We start from the raw sequence: 21,886 nt of genomic DNA on the forward strand, positions 1-21,886 counted from the left end.
GCCCCTCTTCCAGTCCAGCTCTCTACTGTGGCCTGGGAAGGCAGTGGAGGATGGCCCAAGTGCTCGGGCCCTGCACCCACATAGGAGACCAGGAGGAAGCACCTGGCTCCTGGCTTCAGATCGGCACAGCGTGCCAGCCGTAGCAGCCATTTGGGGAGTGAACCAATGGAAAAGGAAGACCTTTCTCTCTCTCTCACTGTCCTAACTCTGCCTGTCAAAAAAAAAAAAAAATACAGGAAGAGCCAAGAAAGAAATGACCCATGTTCCTACCGTTCAGTCCTAGCTGTTATGAAGATCCTGGTGTGTTTTATAATAAAAAATCACTCTTCGTAGAATTTTTTTATTTATTTGAAAGAGTGACGGGGAGAGAAAGAAAGAATAGATGTTTTCCATCCACTAGTTCATTTCCCAGAGGGCTGTAATAGCCAGGGCTGGGCCAGGCCCAAGCCAAGAGCCCAGAACTCCATTCTGAATGCCCACACAGGTGATAGGGACCTAAGCACTGGGACCATCTGCTGCCTTCCCAGGTGCATTAGCAGGGAGCTGGATTAGAAGCAGGGTGGCTATCACTTGAATTGGCACAGCATCACAGGCCACGGCTGCGCCTTCCGTGCCACAAGAGTATTTGTAAAAATTGAGACATGCTCGTGAAAACAGTGTTTGCCATTTTTACCAAGAATGTTTGTCCTGATAGACCAGGCACGGTTGGGTGTGGAGGGCTGAGTACCCACCTAAGGCTTCAAGCAAGAGACCACAGGCAGGGCTGAGCTCCAGCGTCCTTTCTAAGTTCATGGCATTCCTTTTTTTTTTTTTTTTTTTTTAATTCTTTATTGGTTTTTAATATTTGAAAGGCAAAGAGACAGGCACAGACTTCCCATCTGTTGGCTCACTTCGGGAATGTCTGCAGTGCCGGAGGCGGAGGCCAGGAGCTGGGAACCCAATCCAGGTCTCCTGCATAGGTGTTAGGGACCCAGCCACTCAGGCCGGCAGCACTGCCTCCCAGGGTTGCATTGGCAGAAGCTGTGTTGAAGTTGGAGGCCAGAACTGGATGTTGAACCCAGGTCCTGGCAGGCGGATGTAGGCCAGTTGCCTGCCCCCATTGGTACTCTGACCGTGCTGTGACGCTTTGGCTAAGAGCTAAATCCTCTCGGTATCACCTGGCGAACGTTGATTGTTTGCTGCACAGCTCACACAAGTCCAGATTTTACCTTTCGTCCCCAGCCTTCCCCTAAAGAGCAGGCACACGCTGCGGATTATTCCTCTAGCCAGTAGTGTTTGACGTGTGGCTTCTGAGGTGCAGATTAGCCTTTAGTTCTGGTGCTGTGTTGGTTTTCATTCTTCCCTGGAGCCTCAGAGTCAGGGACTCCGCTTGGAGCTTTGCGGACTGTGTCCAAGTGTAGGAGAGGGCCTAAGGCTCTCCAGCTGTCTGAGGCAGAGAGCCCCTTCTTGAAGGAAATGCACCCTCGCCCCAGGGGGTTTTCTGGGGTGCTGTTTGGGAAGTAACTAGATTAGATTTGTGGTTGTGGCACCAGTTACTGCCTCAGAGTGCGTCCTGAATGGCTGATTCGCCACGTGACAGTCCAGGCCGGGTCTGATGACATTTGCCCCTCGCTGTGAAGGACTCCAGCAGCCCTAGTGATCTTTGGGTTGGAAGTCAGCCTGGCATGCCTCTCCCTTCTGGGCCTGAGTTCCCACTTGTCGCTGTGTGCACCTCCCTCCCACGCAGGCTGAAGATGAAAGAGGAGGAGTGGCGAGAAGCTCAGAGGGGCTTCAACAAGGTGTGGCGAGAGCAGAACGAGAAGTACTACCTGAAGTCTCTGGACCACCAGGGCATCAACTTCAAGCAGAACGACACGAAGGTGCTGCGGTCCAAGAGCCTGCTCAACGAGATCGAGAGCATCTACGACGAGGTGAGCAGCGGCTCCGCGCTGCGCCCTGCCCCCTGCCGCTGCCTGGCCGCCCCAGCCGCCCCGCCCCGCCGCTGCCTGGCCGCCCCGCCCTGCCGCTGCCGCCACGCCACGCCGAGCCTTCCTGTGTCGCGGTTCCCACCCTGCTCCACTCTCCCGTCCTCTCCCGTGCCGCCTGCCATCCATCTCCTTCAAGTGACACCTGGCTCTCCTGTGGACCGCCTCCGTTTACCGCTGACCCCCGAGCTCCGTCGTGCATGCTCCCGGGAGGAGCTCCCAGTCACGGGGTGGGGGGGGAGATGGACCCCTGCGGTGCAGCTGGGAATTCCTAGAATGGGGTCGTCTTGCATTTTGAAAAACAGTAGTAAAATGAACTCTTGCATAAATGTAGTCCTGTATTTTGCCAATACTAGTACACTGCACCTTCTGCACCCCACCCCATCATCTAACTGTAAATCCCTTATATCATGACCTCCATAAATCCCAGTCCAGAATTTCATTTTTGAGTAATTTATTTATTGGAAAGGCTGAGCCACAAAGCTTTCATCCACTGGTTCATGCCCCAAACGACCACAGTAGCCACAGGCCAAAGCCAGGAGTCGGGAACTCCGTCTGGGGCTCCCTCTTAGGCGGCAGGGGCCCAAATGATTGGGCCACCTGCTGCTGCCTTCCAGGCACGTTAGCAGGAAACTGGATCAGAAGTAGAGCAGCTGGGACTCAAACTGTCGCTCTGGTAACGGATGCCAGCATTGCACGTGGTAGCCCAACCCACTGTGCCACAGTGCCATCCCCTAGTCTGGAAATCCACACCCCCACCCCACCCCCAGGATTTAAAATGTTTTGGGGAAATATTTTTATGTATTTGAAAGGCAGAGTGACAGAGAGGGAAAGGCAGAGATCTTCCATCCACTGGCTCACTTCCCAAATGGCCACAATGTCCTAGGTTGGGCCAGGCCGCAGCCAGGAGCCAGGAACTCCGTCGGGATCTCCTGTGTTGTTCGCAGCGGCACACTCACTTGGCCCCTTCTCCACTGCTGGGGGTGCATTGCGGGGAGCTGGATAAGAAGCAGAACAGGGCTGGCATCTTGACATAGTGGGTGAAAGCCATGGCCTGCAGTGCCAGCATTCCATTTGAGTGCAGGTTCAAGTCCCAGCTGCTGCACTTCTGATCCAGCTCCCTGCTAATGCACCTGGAAAGTAGCAGAAGGTGGCCCAAGTCCTTGGGCTCTTGCACCCAAATGGGAGACCCAGAAGTCTTGGCTTGGGCCTCGTCCAGCCCTGTTGTTTTGGCGATCTGGGTAGTGAACCAGCACATGGAGCTCTCCGTTTCCTTATTCCCTCTGTAAGTCTGCCTTTCAAATAAATAAATAAATCTTTAAAAAAAAAAAAAGCAGCAGTGGAACAGCTAGGACTCGAGCAGCATCACAGGCAGTGGTTTAACCTGCTGTGCCATGTCGCTGGCCCTTGTTCTGCCTCACTGTCCCTGTGAAGTCATCAGTGTCTGCGAGGTGCTGTTGTTTTGGCACACCACTACCTTTCCCACATTTCCGTTTGGTCCTGGAAGAGACACAAGATTCAATTCCTAAGTTTTAGATTGGGGGGGAAATAGGCGCAGTGGTTGATAATGGGTGTACTGTGTGGTCTCGTAGGTCTGTTGCTGGCCTAGACACATCACGCGATTCTTTGTCTCTCCCGTCAGAGGCAGGAGCAGGCTACGGAAGAGAACGCTGGTGCACCTGTAGGCCCACACCTGTCGCTCGCCTACGAGGACAAGCAGATCCTGGAGGACGCGGCTGCTCTGATCATCCACCACGTGAAGCGGCAGACGGGCATCCAGAAGGAGGACAAGTACAAGATCAAGCAGATCATGCATCACTTCATTCCCGACCTGCTCTTCGCTCAGCGAGGTGACCTCTCGGATGTGGAGGAGGAGGAGGAGGAGGAGATGGATGTGGATGAAGCTACCGGGGCCGCCAGGAAGCACAACGGTGTCGGGGGCAGCCCCCCGAAGTCCAAGCTGCTGTTCAGTAACACAGCAGCCCAGAAGCTGCGGGGGATGGAGGACGTGTACAACCTGTTCTACGTCAACAACAACTGGTACATCTTCATGCGGCTGCACCAGATCCTCTGCTTGCGGCTGCTGCGGATCTGCTCCCAGGCCGAACGGCAGATTGAAGAGGAGACCCGCGAGAGAGAGTGGGAGCGAGAGGTGCTGGGCATAAAACGAGACAAGAGCGACAGTCCTGCCATCCAGCTACGCCTCAAGGAGCCCAGTGAGTGCTTGGACCCTTGGCTACAGAGGGTGTGCCGGGCTGGGCTCAGGGCCAGCTTAGAGTCAGGAGTACTGCTTTCCTCCAGATATTTATCGATTTACTTATTTGTTTGAAAGGCAGAGTGATAGAGAGGGAGAGACAGAGGGAGATCTTGGCATTCACTGGTTCACTTCCGTATGGCCACGTGGCAGGGGCTGGGCCAGGCCGAAGCCAGGAGCCAAGGGCTCCATTCAGATCTCATGTTGGTAGCAGGGGCCCAAGCACTTGGGCCATCTTCACCGCCTTCCAGATGCATGAGCAGGGAGCTGGAGCAGAAGCAGAACAACAGGGAGCTGGAACGTCACTGTCCTGTGGGTGCCAGCACCGCAAGTGTTGGCTTGACCTGCTGCACCGCTATACCGGCCTGAAGATCGCTTTCTTCTTTCTCTCTTTTTTAAGATTGATTTATTTATTCAAAAGGTAGAGTTGCAGAGAGGCAGAGAGAGGGAGGGAGGTCTTCCCTCTGCTGGTTCACTCCTTAAATGGCCACAATGCCTGGAACTGGGACCATCAAAGGCCAAGAGCCAGGAGCTTCATTTGGGTCTCCCATGTGGGTGCAGGGCCCCAAGCACTTGGGCCAACTTCCACTGCTTTCCTAGGCCACAGCAGGGAGCTGGATCGGAAGTGGAGCAGCTGGGATTCGAACTGGCGCCCATATGGGATGCTGGCACTGCAGGCGGTGGCTTTGCCTGCTATGCCATAGTGCCAGCCCCAGATTGGATTCTTTTATGCATAGAGCACAGAACTTAGACTTAGATTTGGATTATGATCCAGATCCCAGCTCTCCAGTTTCCTGTGACTTCACTTAAACTTCATGAACCTATTTACAGGGTTGCTGAGAAAACTAGTAAAGATATATGCAAAATACCCTTGCATGGTTGGATCGTGGACACTAGGTTGACGGTGGGTTCTGTGGGCTTCAGAGAAGGGAGTCAGTTGCCGTTAGTTTCCCAAATGGTAGCACTCTGGTTACTGGAGGAGACCAGGAGGGCGGGGTTGGCTCCACGCTGCTTGTTCATGCCTCAGACAGGTGGAGTTCCCTCACCCAGGACTGAGCGTCGAGGGTCTGTTGGCTCATGACTGTTCAGTAGAAATAGTTTCTGCAAAGGAGGCTGGCGCTCAAGAGATGGTGTGAGACACAGCAGGATAGGAGAGAGACGCCGGGCGAGGGCAGACGGGGAAGGGCGGGGAAGCCAGCCTGGGCGCCAAGTCATCGGTGCCACCTGCTTCCAGCTCAGAAATCGGGCGCTCGAGCTGCGAGCCAAAAGCTTTTTCGTAAGCGCTTCCCTCTGGGCACTTGAGGAAATAGCCAGTGTGAGGAGCTGATTCTTTTCCTTGCTTCCATCCTGCCTTCTTTTCTTTTCCTTCTTCGAGAGGTAGAGTGAGCTCTCATCAGTGGTTCGGTCCTCAGATGCCTGCAGCGGCCAGGACCACGCCAGGCCGAAGCCGAGAGCCAGTCTCTTGGAGCCGTCTCCACTGCTCCCAGGGAGCTCAAATCTGGAAGCAGAGCTGGGAGTCCAACCCGGGCCCTCAGATGGGGCATGCACATGTAGTCGTTAGCGTCACACTACGAAACCAGCTGCTGTGCACTTTATTTTCTTTAAACATTGCTGATTTAGAAGCTATGTGTGGCCCTGGTTTCCTGCTGATTAGCTTATGACACTGGCAGTTAATTTTAAAAGCCTTTCTCTGGATTGTCCTACCTGGAAAGAGACAAATTTTGGACCCAACTCAGGTGATTCCGGCTGCGTGGGTGGGAAGTAGAGTGCAGTATTCCTGGCTCCGCATGGTTTGAAGCTTCCATGGTTTGGTTTGGTGCCGATGCCTGCCCTGGTGTGGGTGGCTCTGTGCTTTGGTCTCGTGGCACAGCAACACATCTCAGGGGCTGTGCTGCACTCCAGCAGTGAAACTGGAGCCCTGGTTTATTCCGTGTGGGTGGGCACTCTTCTGTTGTGCCTGTCCTCAGGGACCCTGTCAGCCTGCAGGCAGGTGGAGACGGGCAGTTTCTGCCCTGCACAGACAGGCAGCGAATCTTGAATTCTGCCTATACTTTGAATCAACCCTGTATTGAGTGCAGCATGTGCACAGGAAAGCGTACAAATGAAGTTGTACAGTTCAGTGACTTAGTACATGGTAGACACAGTCCTACACAAGAAAGAGGTCAAAAGCCAGCGCCGGGGCTCACTAGGCTAATCCTCCGCCTAGCGTCGCCGGCACACCAGGTTCTAGTCCCGGTCGGGGCACCGGATTCTATCCCGGTTGCCCCTCTTCCAGGCCAGCTCTCTGCTGTGGCCCGGGAGTGCAGTGGAGGATGGCCCAAGTGCTTGGGCCCTGCACCCCATGGGAGACCAGGAGAAGTACCTGGCTCCTGCCATTGGATCAGCGCGTTGCGCCAGCTGCGGCGGCCATTGGAGGGTGAACCAACGGCAAAAGGAAGACCTCTCTCTCTCTTTCTCTCTCTCACTGTCCACTCTGCTTGTAAAAAAAAAAAAAAGAGAGAGAGAGAGAGAGAGGTCAAGGGGCAGGCATTGTGCAGCAGGTTAGGCTGCCGCTCGCGCCTGCATCCCGTATCAGAGGTCTGATTCACGTCACGGCCACTCCGGACTTCCAGTCCAGCTTCCTGCTAATCCGTCCTGGGAGGGAGCCGCTGCCCACTCAAGTACCTGAGTCCCTGCCACCCACCTGGGAGACCCAGGGTGGAGTTCGTGGCTCCTGGTTTTGTCCTGGCCAACCAGTAGCTGTTATGGTCATTTAGGTTGTGAATCAGTGGGTACAAGACTTCTCTCCCTCTCTCACTTGGCCTTTCACATAAATATGTAAATCCTTCTCTACAAAAATCAAGAAACCACATAACTAATGCCCAAATCACCTCCTTGTGTCACTGTCCTGATTTCTAATACTGGAAATTGGCTCTGCCTCATGTTGAACTTGAAGTGAACGAGTCTGGGTCTGATTCCCTGTGGCAGGGCTGCCCGACCACTGCGCCCCCTGCTGGCTGAACGTGGATGAGCCCTGCCGCAGCGGGGGTTGGAGTGATGGATGGCAGCAGTGTGGGGAATGCGTTCTAGACAGAAGGACTTTGACAAATGCAGAGCGCTTCATTATTCATAGGGCACTTAATTGCGCTCCTATTTTCCTGTTCCCGGGAGGTTCCCTGCTGCTAGGGCCGGGCTGTCTGCCTTTGTTCACTTGCGCTTGCCCTGCCACGGGACAGCTTTGTGAGTGAGTGGCCCGTGTGCGTGCTGTGTGCAGTGGGGGGAGCCGGGGACTCTGGAAGGACCTCTTCCCGGGACGTTTAGCTGGGCCGTTGAGTGGAGCCTGGTCAGTGAGGCGTCTCCGGCGTGGCCCTGGGCAAGCCACAGTCGCTCTTCTCTGATTTCAGCACTGGTGGTGGTGGCCACCTGTCAGGGATCGTCTCTGACCGCAGGGGGCCGTGCGCGTAGGTTGTGAGTCCCTAGTGTTTGAATGCCGCTCAGGCCAGCTGTGAGATGGCCCTGTCCTCTGTGCCCAGCGCACTCTCAGTGGGGCGAGGCCTCACCTGTCCCCTCTCTCTCACAGTGGATGTTGACGTAGAGGATTATTACCCGGCGTTCCTGGACATGGTGCGGAGCCTGCTGGACGGCAACATAGACGCGTCGCAGTATGAAGACTCGCTGCGAGAGATGTTCACCATCCACGCCTACATCGCCTTCACCATGGACAAGCTGATCCAGAGCATTGTGCGACAGGTGAGACCCAACGGGGGAGGCCCGCCCGCAGGGGCCGCCACCAGTATCTGCCAGCCTCGCTCGCTGCCTGCGGTTCGTGGTTGGGTCAGTGTTGGGTCATGGTGTGCCTGTGGCACGCTGGGGTTGTCCGGACGTCCTGCTTGACAGCAGTGCTGTGTAGCGAAGAGCCTGCAGCGGAGCCGAGTGTCTGCTCCTTGGTCTTGAGCCCTGAAGCGATGTGTGCTGGTTGTAAAGGGAGACGCTCAGGCAGGGTCCGGGCCTGGCGCCTGCACTGCCTCTGTGCAAGGACACCTGCCTCTGCGCCCGGTCACAGCGACTGCTCGGGATCTGCAGGCGCCCTTGTCGGGACTGACTCTTGGGGGAGGTTGTCAAGCAGGCTCCTGGGGCTTCTCGTGAGGGGTCTGCGGGGTAACGGGCCGTGGTCATGTGGACACATTTGCTTGAGGAGGCAGCCTTGTGAGGCCACCGCGCGTATGTGAAGTCCTGCCCCGAGTGTCTGCGCCCAGGCTTGCCAAGCACTCCCCCACCCAGCACAACTGACCTCTTATAAGGATCAGGCCATCTGCCAGAAGCGTCTGGTTATGATTTGAGTCAATAATACTTTCTCAGTCCATTCTTTATGGAAGAGGTTTTACCCAGAAAACCCCAAATCAGCATTTTTTGAAATCTGTGTTCACGAAGCCTCTATCTTAATCCCTCAGTTGGAGGCATCTCTTCTCTGGTTGCTCTCTGGTGTCCCCTGGAGGTCATTGCTGACATTGCAAGGCCGAGCCATACATTTACTGTGCCTCCTCAACACTGGTAGAAGAGGGACTTGTTTAAGAGGATAGCAGGCAAGAGACAGCGGTACAGTGCAGTAAGGTTAAGCCGCTGCCTGCAACACTGGCATCTGTCACTGAAGTGCCGGTTTGAGTCCCAGCTGCTCCACTTCTGACCTGGGCTCCCTGCTAATGTGCCTGGGAAGGCAGTGGAAGACGGACCCGGTGCTTGGACCTCCGCAGCCATGCAGGAGACCCACGTGGAGCTCCTGACCCCTGGTTTTCGCCTGGCCCAGACACAGCTACTGCAGACATTTGGGGAGTGAATGAGTGGATGGAAGACCTCTCCCTCCCAATCTTTCTCTGTCCTTCTGCCTTTCAGATAAATAAATAAGTTTTTAAAAGCCACAGTAGGCTCTCTCCCGGGGAGCTAAGCACAGAACTTGAAGAGTGTGGCCCTGCTGTGTGGGGACGAGGAGGGGCGTGTTTCTCTCCTGCAGGCCTTCATTCTAACGCCACTTCTGAGGCTCCTCTCTACAGAATCCGTGGGACACCTCCGTCTCATCCCCTGGAGTGTGCCTGAGCCACGTGGGGTGGGAATGGCCCCGGCGGCTCTAGCTCTGCAGGGCAGCCCTCGGCAAGGACCTGAGGGCCGGAGTGTGAAGACCAGCCGGCGTCCACGTGGCTCAGCGTGTCGTGGACGTGGTTTCCCTCACTGTGCTCATTCCTCGTGCACGCCTCCTAAGCTTTTCTTGTTACAGCCATCATAAGATGCATCACAGCCCGTTATCGGAACGGGCCAAATTTGCTGGAGGTACTGTGCTTTCTGCCACGGCCCTGTGTCCAGTTACCTATAAATACACAGACTTGTCATTGAAGACTTGAATGTTAAAAATAAGTAGTCGTCATAGTTACTAGCACTTGAAAAAGAATGTATCTACCTAAAAATAGAATGGTTTAGTGGTTATGAGAATTTTATTTTTAGATTTTTTTAATATTTATTTTGACAGAGGAGAGACAGATCCTCTGACCAGCGGTTCACTCCCCAGATGGGTGCAAGGGAAGCACTGAGCCAGGCCAGAGCTGGGAGCCAGGAGCGTCCCCCATGTCCCGTGTGGGTGCAGGGGCTGTTTCTGCAGCTTTCCCATTGGCAGGGAGCTGGATCAGAAGTGGAGCAGCTGCGACTCGGTCTGTCACCCAACTGGGATGCCTCTCTTGCAGGCTGTAGCATTATCTGCCACCCTGTCAGCCCTGGCGATGAAAATGTTAGAGTAAAGTAGACAAATTGATATTGGAATTAATCTTTTGCTTTCTTTTGCATCTTTTTTCACATTCTCTGACATTTTGATGCCATCTTTTGATGTGTAGTTTGATGTAGTTCCAAATAGAAATAGCACGTGATCTGTGAGAAATCCTTCCAGGCATTAGTTTAGTCGGATTGTCACAAAAGTTACCAGTAGTCCATCATGAGCCACATCAGGTGCTACATTTTGTGTTGAACCTAGACAAGTAGCTGTTGTGTTGGCCTGGACGTCAGGGAGCTGGGCTGCTTCCGTTAAGCCCCTGGACGCCTGTGGACCTTGGCCTTCGTGCGAGGCTGAGAAGCGCGGTTGCCTTGGTTCTCCGGGAGGCTTCCCTCACCCCGGCTTCCGAGGGAGGGCACCTGGCTCCTCCTGCTTCCCGCCTCTGGGGGAGCGAGAATGTGCATGAAAGCAAATTGTAGTGATGACGAGGAGCCCTAGACATGTGAGCCATGGGAATTCTCAGAAGAGCGAGCAGCACATCAACCTGAGTTGCGTCAGGTCTTGCTTCTAAAGAGATGGGAGCATCTGGTACGCTTGGTTCTTCTCCGTGGTGTTGTAAGGGCAGCTTCCTGAAATTGGCAGCCAGAAGTCTCCTTTGGAATGCAGTGACCGCGTGCGTGTGTTCACGGCCCCTGCCTTGGCTTCCTTGCAGCTGCAGCACATCGTGAGTGATGAGATCTGTGTGCAGGTGACCGACCTCTACCTGGCAGAAAACAGCAACGGGGCCACCGGAGGCCAGCTCAGCACCCAGACGGCCAGGAGCCTGCTGGAGTCGACGTATCAGCGCAAGGCCGAGCAGCTCATGTCAGATGAGAACTGTTTCAAGGTGAGTTTCTCGTCCAGTCAGGGGCCCTGCTGGTGACAGTAAGTCACCAGGACTCTGTGTTCCAGGAGTCCGAGCCAGGGTGCTTAGACCCCGGAACTCCTTTGAGTGCCTTGTGGACTTGTCAGAGGGAAAGGGGAGGTAACCATCTCTCTGGCCACCCGACTTATTTTCTTGCCTTTCAAGAAAAAAAAAAAAACTGTGATAAATGGCTTTGCAATTTTGTGTTTTGCTTTTTCTCTGTTTTTTCCTGTTATGATTTGTAAATATTATAGAAAAAATGTTTGCATGAGAAATCTGTGGTCATTTTACGATAGAAAACACAGTGAAAAAGCAGCTGCCCATACTTCTCAGAAGTCGTTAGCGCCTGGAGGTGGCGTAGCGGCACAGCAAGTTAAGCAGCTGTGGCGACGCTGGCGTCCCGTGTGGGAGTGCTGGTTGAAACCCCGCTACTCTACACTTGTGTCCAGCCTCCTGCTAAGGCACCGAGGACGCAGCAGAAGATGGCCCACGTGGTCGCCCTGCCCCTCACGTGGGACACGAGTACCAAGTTCTTGGCTCCTGGCTCCCTCCTGCCTTAGACCTGACTGTTACAGCTGTTTAGGGAGTGACCTGCAGCACAGAAGATCTCCATGTCTTGTCTTTCTCCTTCTGTGCCTTTCAAATAAATCTTTTAAAAAAAATCACCGATAACGTATCTGAGCTTGAATATACTTTGAAAGAGATTATGTCGAATGATATGTCCTGAACCTCCTTTTTCACAGGTAGCACCCAAGATTCACTGCTGAGATGCCCACAGTGCCCAGGCCAGAGCCCAGAGCCAGGGCTCCTGTGTGCGGGCAGGGACCCAGTTCCCCGAACAGCCTGCTGCCTCCCAGGGCCTGACTGCACTGGCAGGAAGCTGGAGTGCGGGGCTGGAGGCTGGTCTCAGACCGGAAGTGGTTGCAATTTGAGGTTGTTGCTGGCTTTTCACCATTATAATGGCTGATCGAAACAGTATAAGGTTGGAAAAACCAAAATCCGGATCTGCCGCCCGCTCGGGGACTGCCTAGTGGCCGCCTGTTGTGAATGCTGAGTGGCATATCTTATGCCGTTCTTAAAAATTGTGAGGTTTTAAAGTGCAGGATTTCCCCCTTGAATCTGTTTTGGAATAACTGTGTTTTGAAATTCACAAACAGGAGTTTGTGAAGCATTTTTTTTAGGCTTATTTTATTTATTTGAAAGGCGGGGTTACAAACCTGGGCCATCTTCCATTGTTTTCCCAGGTGAATTAGCAGGGAGCTGGCTAGGAAGTGAAGCAGCTGGACTCCAGCCAGTGCCCACACGGCTGCTGGCGTCACAGCTGGCAGCTTCGCCTGGTCTGCCTGTGACCCAGCCCTGACCTTGAATCCTGTGTGCTCCCTGAGCAGTGATGCGGCCTTGAGCAAGCAGGGTGTTCTGGTTCTGGTTCTCCTTAAGAGGGCTGACGTAAACGAGACTCCGCTTCCTTCCACTCTGACCTCCCTGAGGTTCTGAGCCCGGGGTTGAGAACACTGAGAATCCAGGGTTCTCAAAGGGGAGCCCAGTGTGCCATCGTCACCACTGAGAGTTTTAGCTCAGAACATGGCTTGTGTTTGCCTAAGTCAGTATGTTGTTTGTAAATACGATTTTTTAAATTTTTTGACTGATCTATTCATTTGAAAGGCAGACCGCTTAGTTCAGTGGTTCATTTCTCAGGTGCTCAGTGATAGCCAAGGATGGGTCGTGCTGAGTCTAGGAGCCTGGAACTCAGTTCAGGTCTGCTCCGTGGGCAGCAGAGGCCCAGCTGCGTGGGCCATCACCTGCTGCCTCCCAGGGTGCACATCAATAGGAACCTGGGGCCAGCTCTCTGCTGTGGCCAGGGAGTGCAGTGGAGGATGGCTCAAGTACTTGGGCCCTGCACGCCATGGGAGACCAGGATAAGTACCTGGCTCCTGCCATCGGATCAGTACGGTGCGCCGGCTGCAGCGCACCAGCCGCGGCGGCCATTGGAGGGTGAACCAACGGCAAAGGAGGACCTTTCTGTCTCTTTCTCTCACTGTCCACTCTGCCTGTCCAAAAAAAAAGGAACCTGGAATTGGTAATAAAGTCCAGACTTGAACCCAGGCCCTCGGATACAGGAGGCAGGCATCCCAAGACATGTCTTCACTACACCAAATGTCCACCTCTTAAATAGGAATCTTTTTTGAAAAGTAAGCTTTTGGGGGCCGGCCAGCATCCCATATGAGCACTGGTTCCAGTCCTGGCTACTCCTCCTCCAATCCAGCTCCCTGTTATGGCCTGGGAAAGCAGTAGAAGATGGCCCAAGTCCCATGTGGGAGATCTGGAAGAAGCTCCTGGCTCCTGGCTTTGGCCAGGCCCAGCCCTGGCTGTTAGGGCCATTTGGGGAGTGAACCAGCCGACGGAAGATTTTTCTCTCTCTCCCTCTCTCTGTAACCCTGAGTTTCAAATAAATAAAATAAATGAATCTTTAAAAATTTTTTTTCCATATGTTAAAGATTTATTTATTTGAAAGAGAGAGAGAGAGAGAGAGAGAATCTTCCATCCATTAGTTCAAAAGGCCACAGCTGGGGCAGGCTGAAGCCAGGCGCTCCATTCAGGGCTCCTGCATGGGTGGCATGGGCCATCATCGGAGGTACACAGTAATAATTATAGAACTTTGAATTTCTTTTAAACAAAGAAAGATTATTTATTTGAAAGACAGAGTTACGGAGATAGAGGGAGAGACACCAATTTATTTATTTATTTATTTATTTATTTATTTTGGACAGGTAGAGTTCTAGACAGAGACAAAGGTCTTCCTTCTGTTGGTTCACTCTCCAAGTGGCTGCTACAGCCAGCGCTGTGCTGATCCGAAGCCAGGTGCTTCTCCTGGTCTCCCATGCGGGTGCAGGGCCCAAGCACCTGGGCTGCCCTCCCAGGCCACAGCAGAGAGCTGGACTGGAAGAGGAGCGACCGGGACTAGAACCCAGCGCATATATGGGATGCCGGTGCTGCAAGGCAGAGGATTAACCTAGTGCGCCAAGGCGCCGGCCGAGATACAGATTTTTACATCAGCTGGTTCCTTCCCAAATGGCCACAACAGCCAGAGCTAAAACCAGAAACTTGGAACTCCATCCAGGTGTGCCATGTGGGTGCAGGGGCCTAAGCGGTTGGGCCGTCTTTGCTTTCCCAGGCTCATTAGCAAGGAGTGGCAGCGAACGTAGGAAAGTTGGGATTCCTGCTGGCTCCCATGTGGGATATAGTAGCCTGACCCGCAGTTTCACACCACCAGCCCCAGAACCTAGAACTTTGAAAACTTAGAATGCAGATGGTCCATTACGAGGGCGCGCTGTTTGAGTTCACTTGTTCTGTCCCTGTCCTCAGGCGCGCTCAGCTCCTGTGGTTCCACCGCCTGTGAATGCGGTTGGCAGTCTGCCCTGTGTCTACCGTTTCCACTTAGCTGTGGTGTGAAGTCTCCTTTCCTGTTGCTGCTGACCTGGGGAGCGGGGGCAGGGAACACTGCAGACGTGTTCATGTCTCCTAGCAAGCCCCAGCTAGAGTGGGTTATGGGCTGAAAAGGCGTCGCATTCGTACTTATGGTTTTGGTTACATGTGCCTGATTTTTGAAATTTACTTATTTGAAAGGCAGAGAAAGAGAGACAGAGGGAGAGAGAGATCTTCCATCCACTGGTTCACTCCCCAAATGGCTACAACGGCCGGGCTGGGCCAGGCCGAAGCCAGCAGAGAGGAGCCTCCTCCAGGTCTCCCACACGGGTGCAGGGGCCCAAGCGCTTGAGCCGTCACACGCTGCTTTCTCAGGCTATTTACAGGGAGCTGGATCGTAAGTAGAGCAGCCGGGACTCAAAACCGATGCCCACGTGGGATGCCGGCTCCTGCCTGATTATAACAAAATGCTTTTTTGAAATGCTCTCTGTCATTGATAATTTTAGCTAATTCAAGAAGTATGAAACATGAAGTGGCACTTTTTGCTCTAACGTGCTCACTTTGTTGGTAGTAAGGTCAAACTTCATCACTGCGTCACTGACCGTGGAGCCTTTGAGCGTCTCCCCACCTTTGTGACCCCGCCCCCCCGGAGAAGCCAGGGCGTGCCTTTGGAGATGGCCTCCTGACGCTCGGGTTTCTCGTTTGCAGCTCATGTTCGTCCAGAGCCAAGGCCAGGTCCAGCTGACTATCGAGCTTCTGGACACAGAGGAGGAGAACTCGGATGACCCTGTGGAGGCAGAGGTACGGGCAGGGGCGCGCGCAGCGGGCCGCCCCTCGGGCTGGGGGCTGAGGCCTGGCTGCCGCGTCAGGTCACTTGAGTCCTCACTGCGCGGAGAGCGGGGCCGCCTTGGGCGTTGCTCGTGGGTTGCTGGCAGTCTCGTCTTGCACTCAACAAATCCGTTTCCTCGGAAGAAACATGGTTGGCGGCTTTCCCGCGATTTCCTAAAGTACAAGAAACAACGGGAGTGCCGTCTTCCTGGCGCCGCCTTGATTGCCGTGTCACGCTGACTCTTCAGTGGGCTGCCTGAGGGCTGGGGAGCGTGTTTTCTGCCCAGGGCCATTTGGATGTTGAAGACACCGTTTGTGGGCCATTACAAAGTACCAACTTAAAGTTAGCCTGCCATTGACTTAGTGAGTTTTGAGTCTGGCCTGTGGTTGCTTTGGCAGGGCCAGAACAAATGATCTTGTGGCCCCACCCCTGGGCTAGACAAACCCAGAAAGCAACAGCCCGCAGCGCAGAGCTGTGCATATCCTAGGTGTGTGGCAGGCACTGCGGGTGGGAGGTGAGTTGGGGCAGGCAGGTCTGCTCTGTGGCAGTGCTGGCACTGCGGGTGGGAGGTGAGTTGGGGCAGGCAGGTCCTCCTGTGGCAGTACTGGCACTGCGGGTGGGAGGTGAGTTGGCGTAGGCAGGTCCGCCTGTGGCAGTACTGGCACTGCGGGTGGGAGGTGAGTTGGCGTAGGCAGGTCCGCCTGTGGCAGTACTGGCACTGCGGGTGGGAGGTGAGTTGGGGCAGGCAGGTCTGCTCTGTGGCAGTACTGGCACTGCGGGTGGGAGGTGAGTTGGGGCAGGCAGGTCCTCCTGTGGCAGTACTGGCACTGCGGGTGGGAGGTGAGTTGGGGCAGGCAGGTCCTCCTGTGGCAGTACTGGCACTGCGGGTGGGAGGTGAGTTGGGGCAGGCAGGTCCGCCTGTGGCAGTACTGGCACTGCGGGTGGGAGGTGAGTTGGGGCAGGCAGGTCCTCCTGTGGCAGTACTGGCACTGCGGGTGGGAGGTGAGTTGGGGCAGGCAGGTCCTCCTGTGGCAGTACTGGCACTGCGGGTGGGAGGTGAGTTGGGGCAGGCAGGTCCGCCTGTGGCAGTACTGGCACTGCGGGTGGGAGGTGAGTTGGGGCAGGCAGGTCCTCCTGTGGCAGTACTGGCACTGCGGGTGGGAGGTGAGTTGGGGCAGGCAGGTCCGCTCTGTGGCAGTACTGTCACTGCGGGTGGGAGGTGAGTTGGGGCAGGCAGGTCCGCCTGTGGCAGTACTGGCACTGCAGGTGGGAGGTGAGGTTGGGGCAGGCAGGTCCGCCTGTGGCAGCACTGGCTGTGGCTGCCAGATCTTTGCATTTCTTTTCAAAAGATGCTGGGAACCCAGCTTCAGACGTTGGGCTGTGTGCATGTTGTTCTTCAAGGAAACACTCTGGGGAAGTAGAACGTCTCATCGCAAACTTGTACCCATTTATGCCTTCTGATACCTGAAGCCCCTGAGAACCTGGCCGTGGTGCTGGCCAACGAGGTTTCATCTGTCGGCCGCACTGAGGAACGCGCGTGCCGTTACGGAAGGGGCTTCGTCATCAGGGATCAGGGTGTGCCTTTGTGACCCGCCTCCTGCATTCTGTGTTTACCACCTAGCGCTGGTCGGACTACGTGGAGCGATACATGAACTCCGACACCACCTCTCCTGAGCTCCGCGAGCACCTGGCCCAGAAGCCCGTGTTTCTCCCGAGGTGAGTGAGCCGGTCGCCCAGCAGCGCCTGTGCCTGCCTGGAGCAGGTGTCCCGGTCTGCACGGGTCACACTTGCCGCTGTAGTTGTCACAGCCAAAGGACAGAAAGCAGCACCGGCGAAGGGGGATGCACAGGGCGATGGTGCCTCTGGCAGGGGCACAGGGGGCAGGGGGACAGGCGCAAGCTGCCAAGCGTTCTCTCCCGGGATGCCCACTGGAGACTCCCTGCCAGGGCTCTCGCGGCTGCTTGGCCTGCGGGCGTCCTGTGCCTAGTGGGAGCCACGTGCCGGGCCACAAGGAAGGAGCTTCGACAGAGCTCACAGAGTTTGGGTGTAATGAGCCACGTTCATCACTTTCTAAACTAGAAACCCCCAAGGCCAGGCTTGTAAGCAGGCCGTGCGAAGGTCAGCAGCCGCAGAGCAGGCGTGCGCCTGCTCCTGAGTGCACGCCAAGGTTCAGCCGCGCGACTTGGGCAGCGTGGAGTTTGGAATGGACCTCTCGTGTCTTCCGTTTCCATGAGGGAACGAGCCCAGCAGTATTGTAGTCCTCACGAGTAAAGACCGGGGCTGGCAGAAAGGGCCCTGCGGGGCCTCTCCACGAGGCGGGCACCATCTCCCTCCATGCTTCCACAGGGCGCAGTGCGCACAGCCTGCGTCTGTCTCAGCAGATGGCAGGGGTTATGTTTTTATTTTCTTTAAAGATTGACTTATTTGAAAGGCAGAGTTACAGAGAGGCAGAGGCAGGGAGAGAGATCTTCCATCCCCTGGTTCACTCCCCAGATGGCCAGAACAGCCGGAGCTGAGCCAGTCCGAAGCCAGGAGCTTTTTCCAGGTCTCCCACATGGGTGCAGGGGCCCAAGGACTTGGGCCATCCTCCACTGTCCTCCCAGGCCACAGCAGAGAGCTGGCCTGGAAGAGGGGCAGCTGGGAATCACACTAGCGCCCATATGGGATGCTGGCTTTAGATCGGCGCAGCTCCATTGCGGCCATTTGGGGAGTTAACCAGAGGATGGAAAATTCTCTCTCTCTCTCTCTAACTCTGTCTTTCAAATAAATTAAATCTTTTTTAAAAAAGAGACTTGTGGCTGGCACCGCAGCTTACTAGGCTAATCCTCCACCTGCGGCGCCGGCACACCAGGTTCTAGTCCCGGACGGGGCGCCAGATTCTGTCCCGGTTGTCCCTCTTCCAGGCCAGCTCTCTGCTGTGGCCTGGGAGTGCAGTGGAGGATGGCCCAAGTGCTTGGGCCCTGCACCCCATGGGAGACCAGGAGAAGCACCTGGCTCCTGGCTTCGGATCAGCGCAGCGCGCCAGCAGTAGTGGCCATTTGGGGGGTGACCCAACGGAAGGAAGACCTTTCTCTCCATCTCTGTCTCTCACTGTCTAACTCTGCCTGTCAAAAAAAAGAGAGACTTGTGTGTGTTTTGGGGTGCGTTCCTCAGAGCAGTGAGGAGACATGGGTACGGTGAGATGGGAAGATCCTCGTGACATTAAGTAGGAAAGTGAGTAAAGTACATGGTGTGATCCTATTTTGTCCTAAAAACAAATCCCAAATCTGGATAATTACATGTGTCAGTTCACAGAGGCCTGGAAGTTTCCGGTCAAAGCTGTCGTGGGGCAGGCGCTGTGGCATGGAGGGGTAGAGCCACTGCCCGGAGCACCCACAGCTCATGGCAGGGTGCTTGGTTCGAGTCCCAGCTTCTTTGCTTCTGTTCAGTTTCTTTTGTCTTTTTTTTTTTTTTTTTTTAATTTTTTTGACAGGCGGACAGTGAGAGAGACAGAGAGAAAGGTCCTCCTTTTCTGTTGGTTCACCTCCCAAATGGCCACTACGGCCAGCGCACCGCGCTGATCCGATGGCAGGAGCCAGGTACTTATCCTGGTCTCCCATGGGGTGCAGGGCCCAAGCACTTGGACCATCCTCCACTGCACTCCCGGGCCACAGCAGAGAGCTGGCCTGGAAGAGGAGCAACCGGGACAGAATCCGGTGCCCCGTCCGGGACTAGAACCCGGTATGCCGGCGCCGCAGGTGGAGGATTAGCCTAGTGAGCCGCGGCGCCAGCCTTCCATTCAGTTTCCTGTGAGGAGCAGAGAGCTTGGGTGCCTGAGTCCTCGCCACCCTGTGAGAGCCCTGGAGGGAGTTGGAGTCGTTCTGCTTTAGTGAGGTCAAGCCCGGCCTTGGCTGTTGCTAGCATTCAAGGAATGAACCATCGGATTGTGTGTGTGTGTGTGTGTGTTGCCTTTCAAATAGATAAAAATGAATTAGTATGTGAAAAAAGAAATCCGAGCTGACCTGAGAGGCAGTGGTCCTCGTGCGCCCATTGCAGAGGCCTGGTGGTCCCCAGCTCCTGGCTCAGCTGTCTGCTGCGGGCCCCGAGAGCCTGTGCTGACGGAGCAGGGGCTCCATCGGCCAAGGCAAGTGGGCGTTGGAGAATCGGGTAGGGCAGGGTTAAGGAGTCCACTTTTTATTCTGTGTCTTTGCAGTTGTGATAACTCTGTGTGGGGCGTGCGGGGAGGGCCTGTGATGGTGGTGGGACTCCGGGACAGGTGCATGGCCCTCTGCTTTGCAGGAATCTGCGGCGGATCCGGAAGTGCCAGCGTGGCCGCGAGCAGCAGGAGAAGGAAGGGAAGGAGGGCGGCAGCAGGAAGCCGCTGGAGAGCGTGGACAGCCTGGACAAGCTGGAGTGCAGGTTCCAGCTGAACTCGTACAAGATGGTGTACGTCATCAAGTCGGAGGACTACATGTACCGCCGCACCGCCCTGCTGCGCGCCCACCAGGTGAGGCCGGCCCGCCTTCCTCCTCAGGGCCGGGCCTCAAACCCAGGGAACCGGCAGGGAAGCCCAGTGCAGTCCAGTAGGGCAGGAAGAGAGCTGGGGCCCCCGGGAAGCTGCTCCCCGCGGCTGCTCCCCGGCGGGGGGGGCTCCGCCTGCTCTCCGCGCCCAGGGCTGAGGTGGGCGCTGCGCCCGCCGCCGTGAGGGCAGCCTGGGAGTCGGGGAAGTGTCCCCGGGAGAAGAGCCGGGTACGCGAGGCTGGGAGGGAGGGAGGGAGGGGCGGCAGCGGCCTCCTCTCACCTCCAGGGCTGGGCCCTGCTTTCCGGGTGAGCTGTGCAGGGACGCCGCTGACAGGGCTGGCACAGCGGGCTGTGAGTCCGAGTGCACGTGGCGCCCGGGCTGCTGACCAGGATGGAGAGAGCACGGTGTGGCCTGGCTTTTTTTTTTTTTTTTTTTTTTAAAGAAATGGAGACTTTTGGTGTATCTGCTAATGGGAAGCGGTTATCAGGTCTGGGGGCCGAGTAGTCGTACTCAGCTGTTCAGGTGGGGTGTAGGCGGAGTGGTGTCAGGCACTCTGGCACTGAGGAGCTGCTGTGCTGTGCCCGCCCGTCTGGTACAGATTCCTGGGGTGCGGGGCCGGATAAAGCCAGTTTTGTCTTGGTGTCCCGTTAGGCCTTGCATGTGGGCGCAGGTGGGGACATAAGCTCCCACCGAAGCTGCTGGCTGGCGTGGGGACATGTGAGGGAGAGCGGGATCCAGCCCTTGGCCGTGGGGCCAGCGGCGGCTCTCGGGGTTCGGCTGCCGCATCCCGTGTCAGCCTGTTCGGTCCCCACAGTGCGCCTGGGAAGACGGCGTCGGACACCCGTGGGAGACTGATGGAGGCTTTGGCTCCCCTAGTGTCTGAATCACAGCCTCTTGTCTCCTCTCGGCTGCCTTAGGAAGAAAGCTAATCCTAGCATTTGGAAAGGTTTCTTTTGGTTTCCCCTCAATTTTTTCCCCTTTCCTGTTTCACAGTCCCATGAACGCGTAAGCAAACGGCTACATCAGAGGTTCCAGGCCTGGGTAGACAAATGGACCAAGGAGCATGTGCCCCGGGAGATGGCGGCCGAGACCAGCAGGTGGCTCATGGGCGAGGGGCTGGAGGGCCTGGTGCCCTGCACCACCACCTGTGACACAGAGACCCTGCACTTTGTGAGCATTAACAAGTACCGCGTCAAGTACGGCACCGGCTTCAAGGCCCCGTAACCGGAGGAGCGCGTGGGGGCGCTGCACGCAACACACCAGAAACCTGGAAGACGCCTTTCAGGCCCACGCAGGCCGCTCGTGCGGAGCCGCAGCTCTCCCCGCCCCCGAGGGAGGGAAGCTGGTGCCGGCACAGGGACAGGCGGCTTGCTCGCCCACACCAGCGGAGCCGACTCGTCTCCTGTGGCCTGACCGCGGCAGAGGGAGCCGAGGCTGCTCACGACTGGACTGGCGGCCGCGCGCTGACAGCAGACTGGGCAGGGGCTTGACGCTCAGATGGACTGTAGCTGCGATGGCCGCTGCGCCTCTTCCCTCCCCACAGAAGGAACAAAAACTGGACTTGATTTCTCCCCTCTGGTCACTTGAGCACATCTAAGATCACGCGTTAGGTTTTGTCCGAGACCTGCAGTTTGGTGTTGGGGTTGGTGGTTCTGGGAGCGGAGTCCCGGCGGGGCCCTGGCCGCCCGCCCGCCGCCCTGGGCCTCTCCAGCCCCGCGGAACTGTTCTGTGCCTGCTTCGCTACAGCCTCCCGGTGCCAGCCGCCAGCTTCTCTCACACACGATTTAACCTTGGCTTTTCTTTTTTTGTAAATAATGTACATACTGTCAATTTTTTATTAAAAGAAATATGCTTTGATGTGCTAGCATCAGTGCTCTAGCTTCCTGTGTACCATAGTCCTACGTGGCTGCAGATTTAGCACTACGAGCAGATGTACAAGACATTTATTACACTTTTTACCAAAGGGATTACATTGTAGTACTTTTGTGTAAAACTTGTCTTCCCCTTTGCCCAACCTCTTTTTTTCTTTTTTGTAAATAAATAAAGCTTGGTTCTTAAGGAATAAGCTCCCGGTCCCCTGTCCTCACCGGAGTTCACCTGTGGAGCGGGGATTTGGGCTGCAGCTCCCCAGGTCACTCAGGATTCTCCTGTCGCCCGCTCCTGCCCGCAGTGCGCCTGGAAGGTCAGAGCCTGGGACACAGGGCAGCCACGCCCCAGTCCTCGGGGCTTCTAGTCACAGTGGGAACCGGCGGTGTTTGAGTGTCTTTGTTTGCCCTTTTT

General features: G+C 55.7%; 1 protein-coding gene across 4 annotated transcripts in view; it reads left to right on the forward strand.

The window, feature by feature from the left end:
• SIN3A (SIN3 transcription regulator family member A) overlaps positions 1-21,671 on the forward strand; it is a 68,315-nt gene extending 46,644 nt beyond the window's left edge. For all 4 annotated transcript variants that reach the window (XM_051834600.2, XM_051834603.2, XM_051834601.2 and 1 more), the window contains exons 14-21: positions 1,727-1,910; positions 3,607-4,180; positions 7,778-7,947; positions 10,662-10,835; positions 14,985-15,077; positions 16,727-16,821; positions 19,384-19,591; positions 20,600-21,671. In XM_051834600.2, the coding sequence (XP_051690560.1) occupies positions 1,727-1,910; positions 3,607-4,180; positions 7,778-7,947; positions 10,662-10,835; positions 14,985-15,077; positions 16,727-16,821; positions 19,384-19,591; positions 20,600-20,830 (1,729 nt within the window). In that variant the 3' untranslated portion in view covers positions 20,831-21,671. The remainder of the gene's footprint in view (positions 1-1,726; positions 1,911-3,606; positions 4,181-7,777; positions 7,948-10,661; positions 10,836-14,984; positions 15,078-16,726; positions 16,822-19,383; positions 19,592-20,599) is intronic.
• The last annotated feature ends 215 nt before the right edge of the window (positions 21,672-21,886 follow it).

This window comes from Oryctolagus cuniculus, chromosome 12, assembly GCF_964237555.1.
Source record: "Oryctolagus cuniculus chromosome 12, mOryCun1.1, whole genome shotgun sequence".
Classification (NCBI taxonomy): domain Eukaryota; kingdom Metazoa; phylum Chordata; class Mammalia; order Lagomorpha; family Leporidae; genus Oryctolagus; species Oryctolagus cuniculus.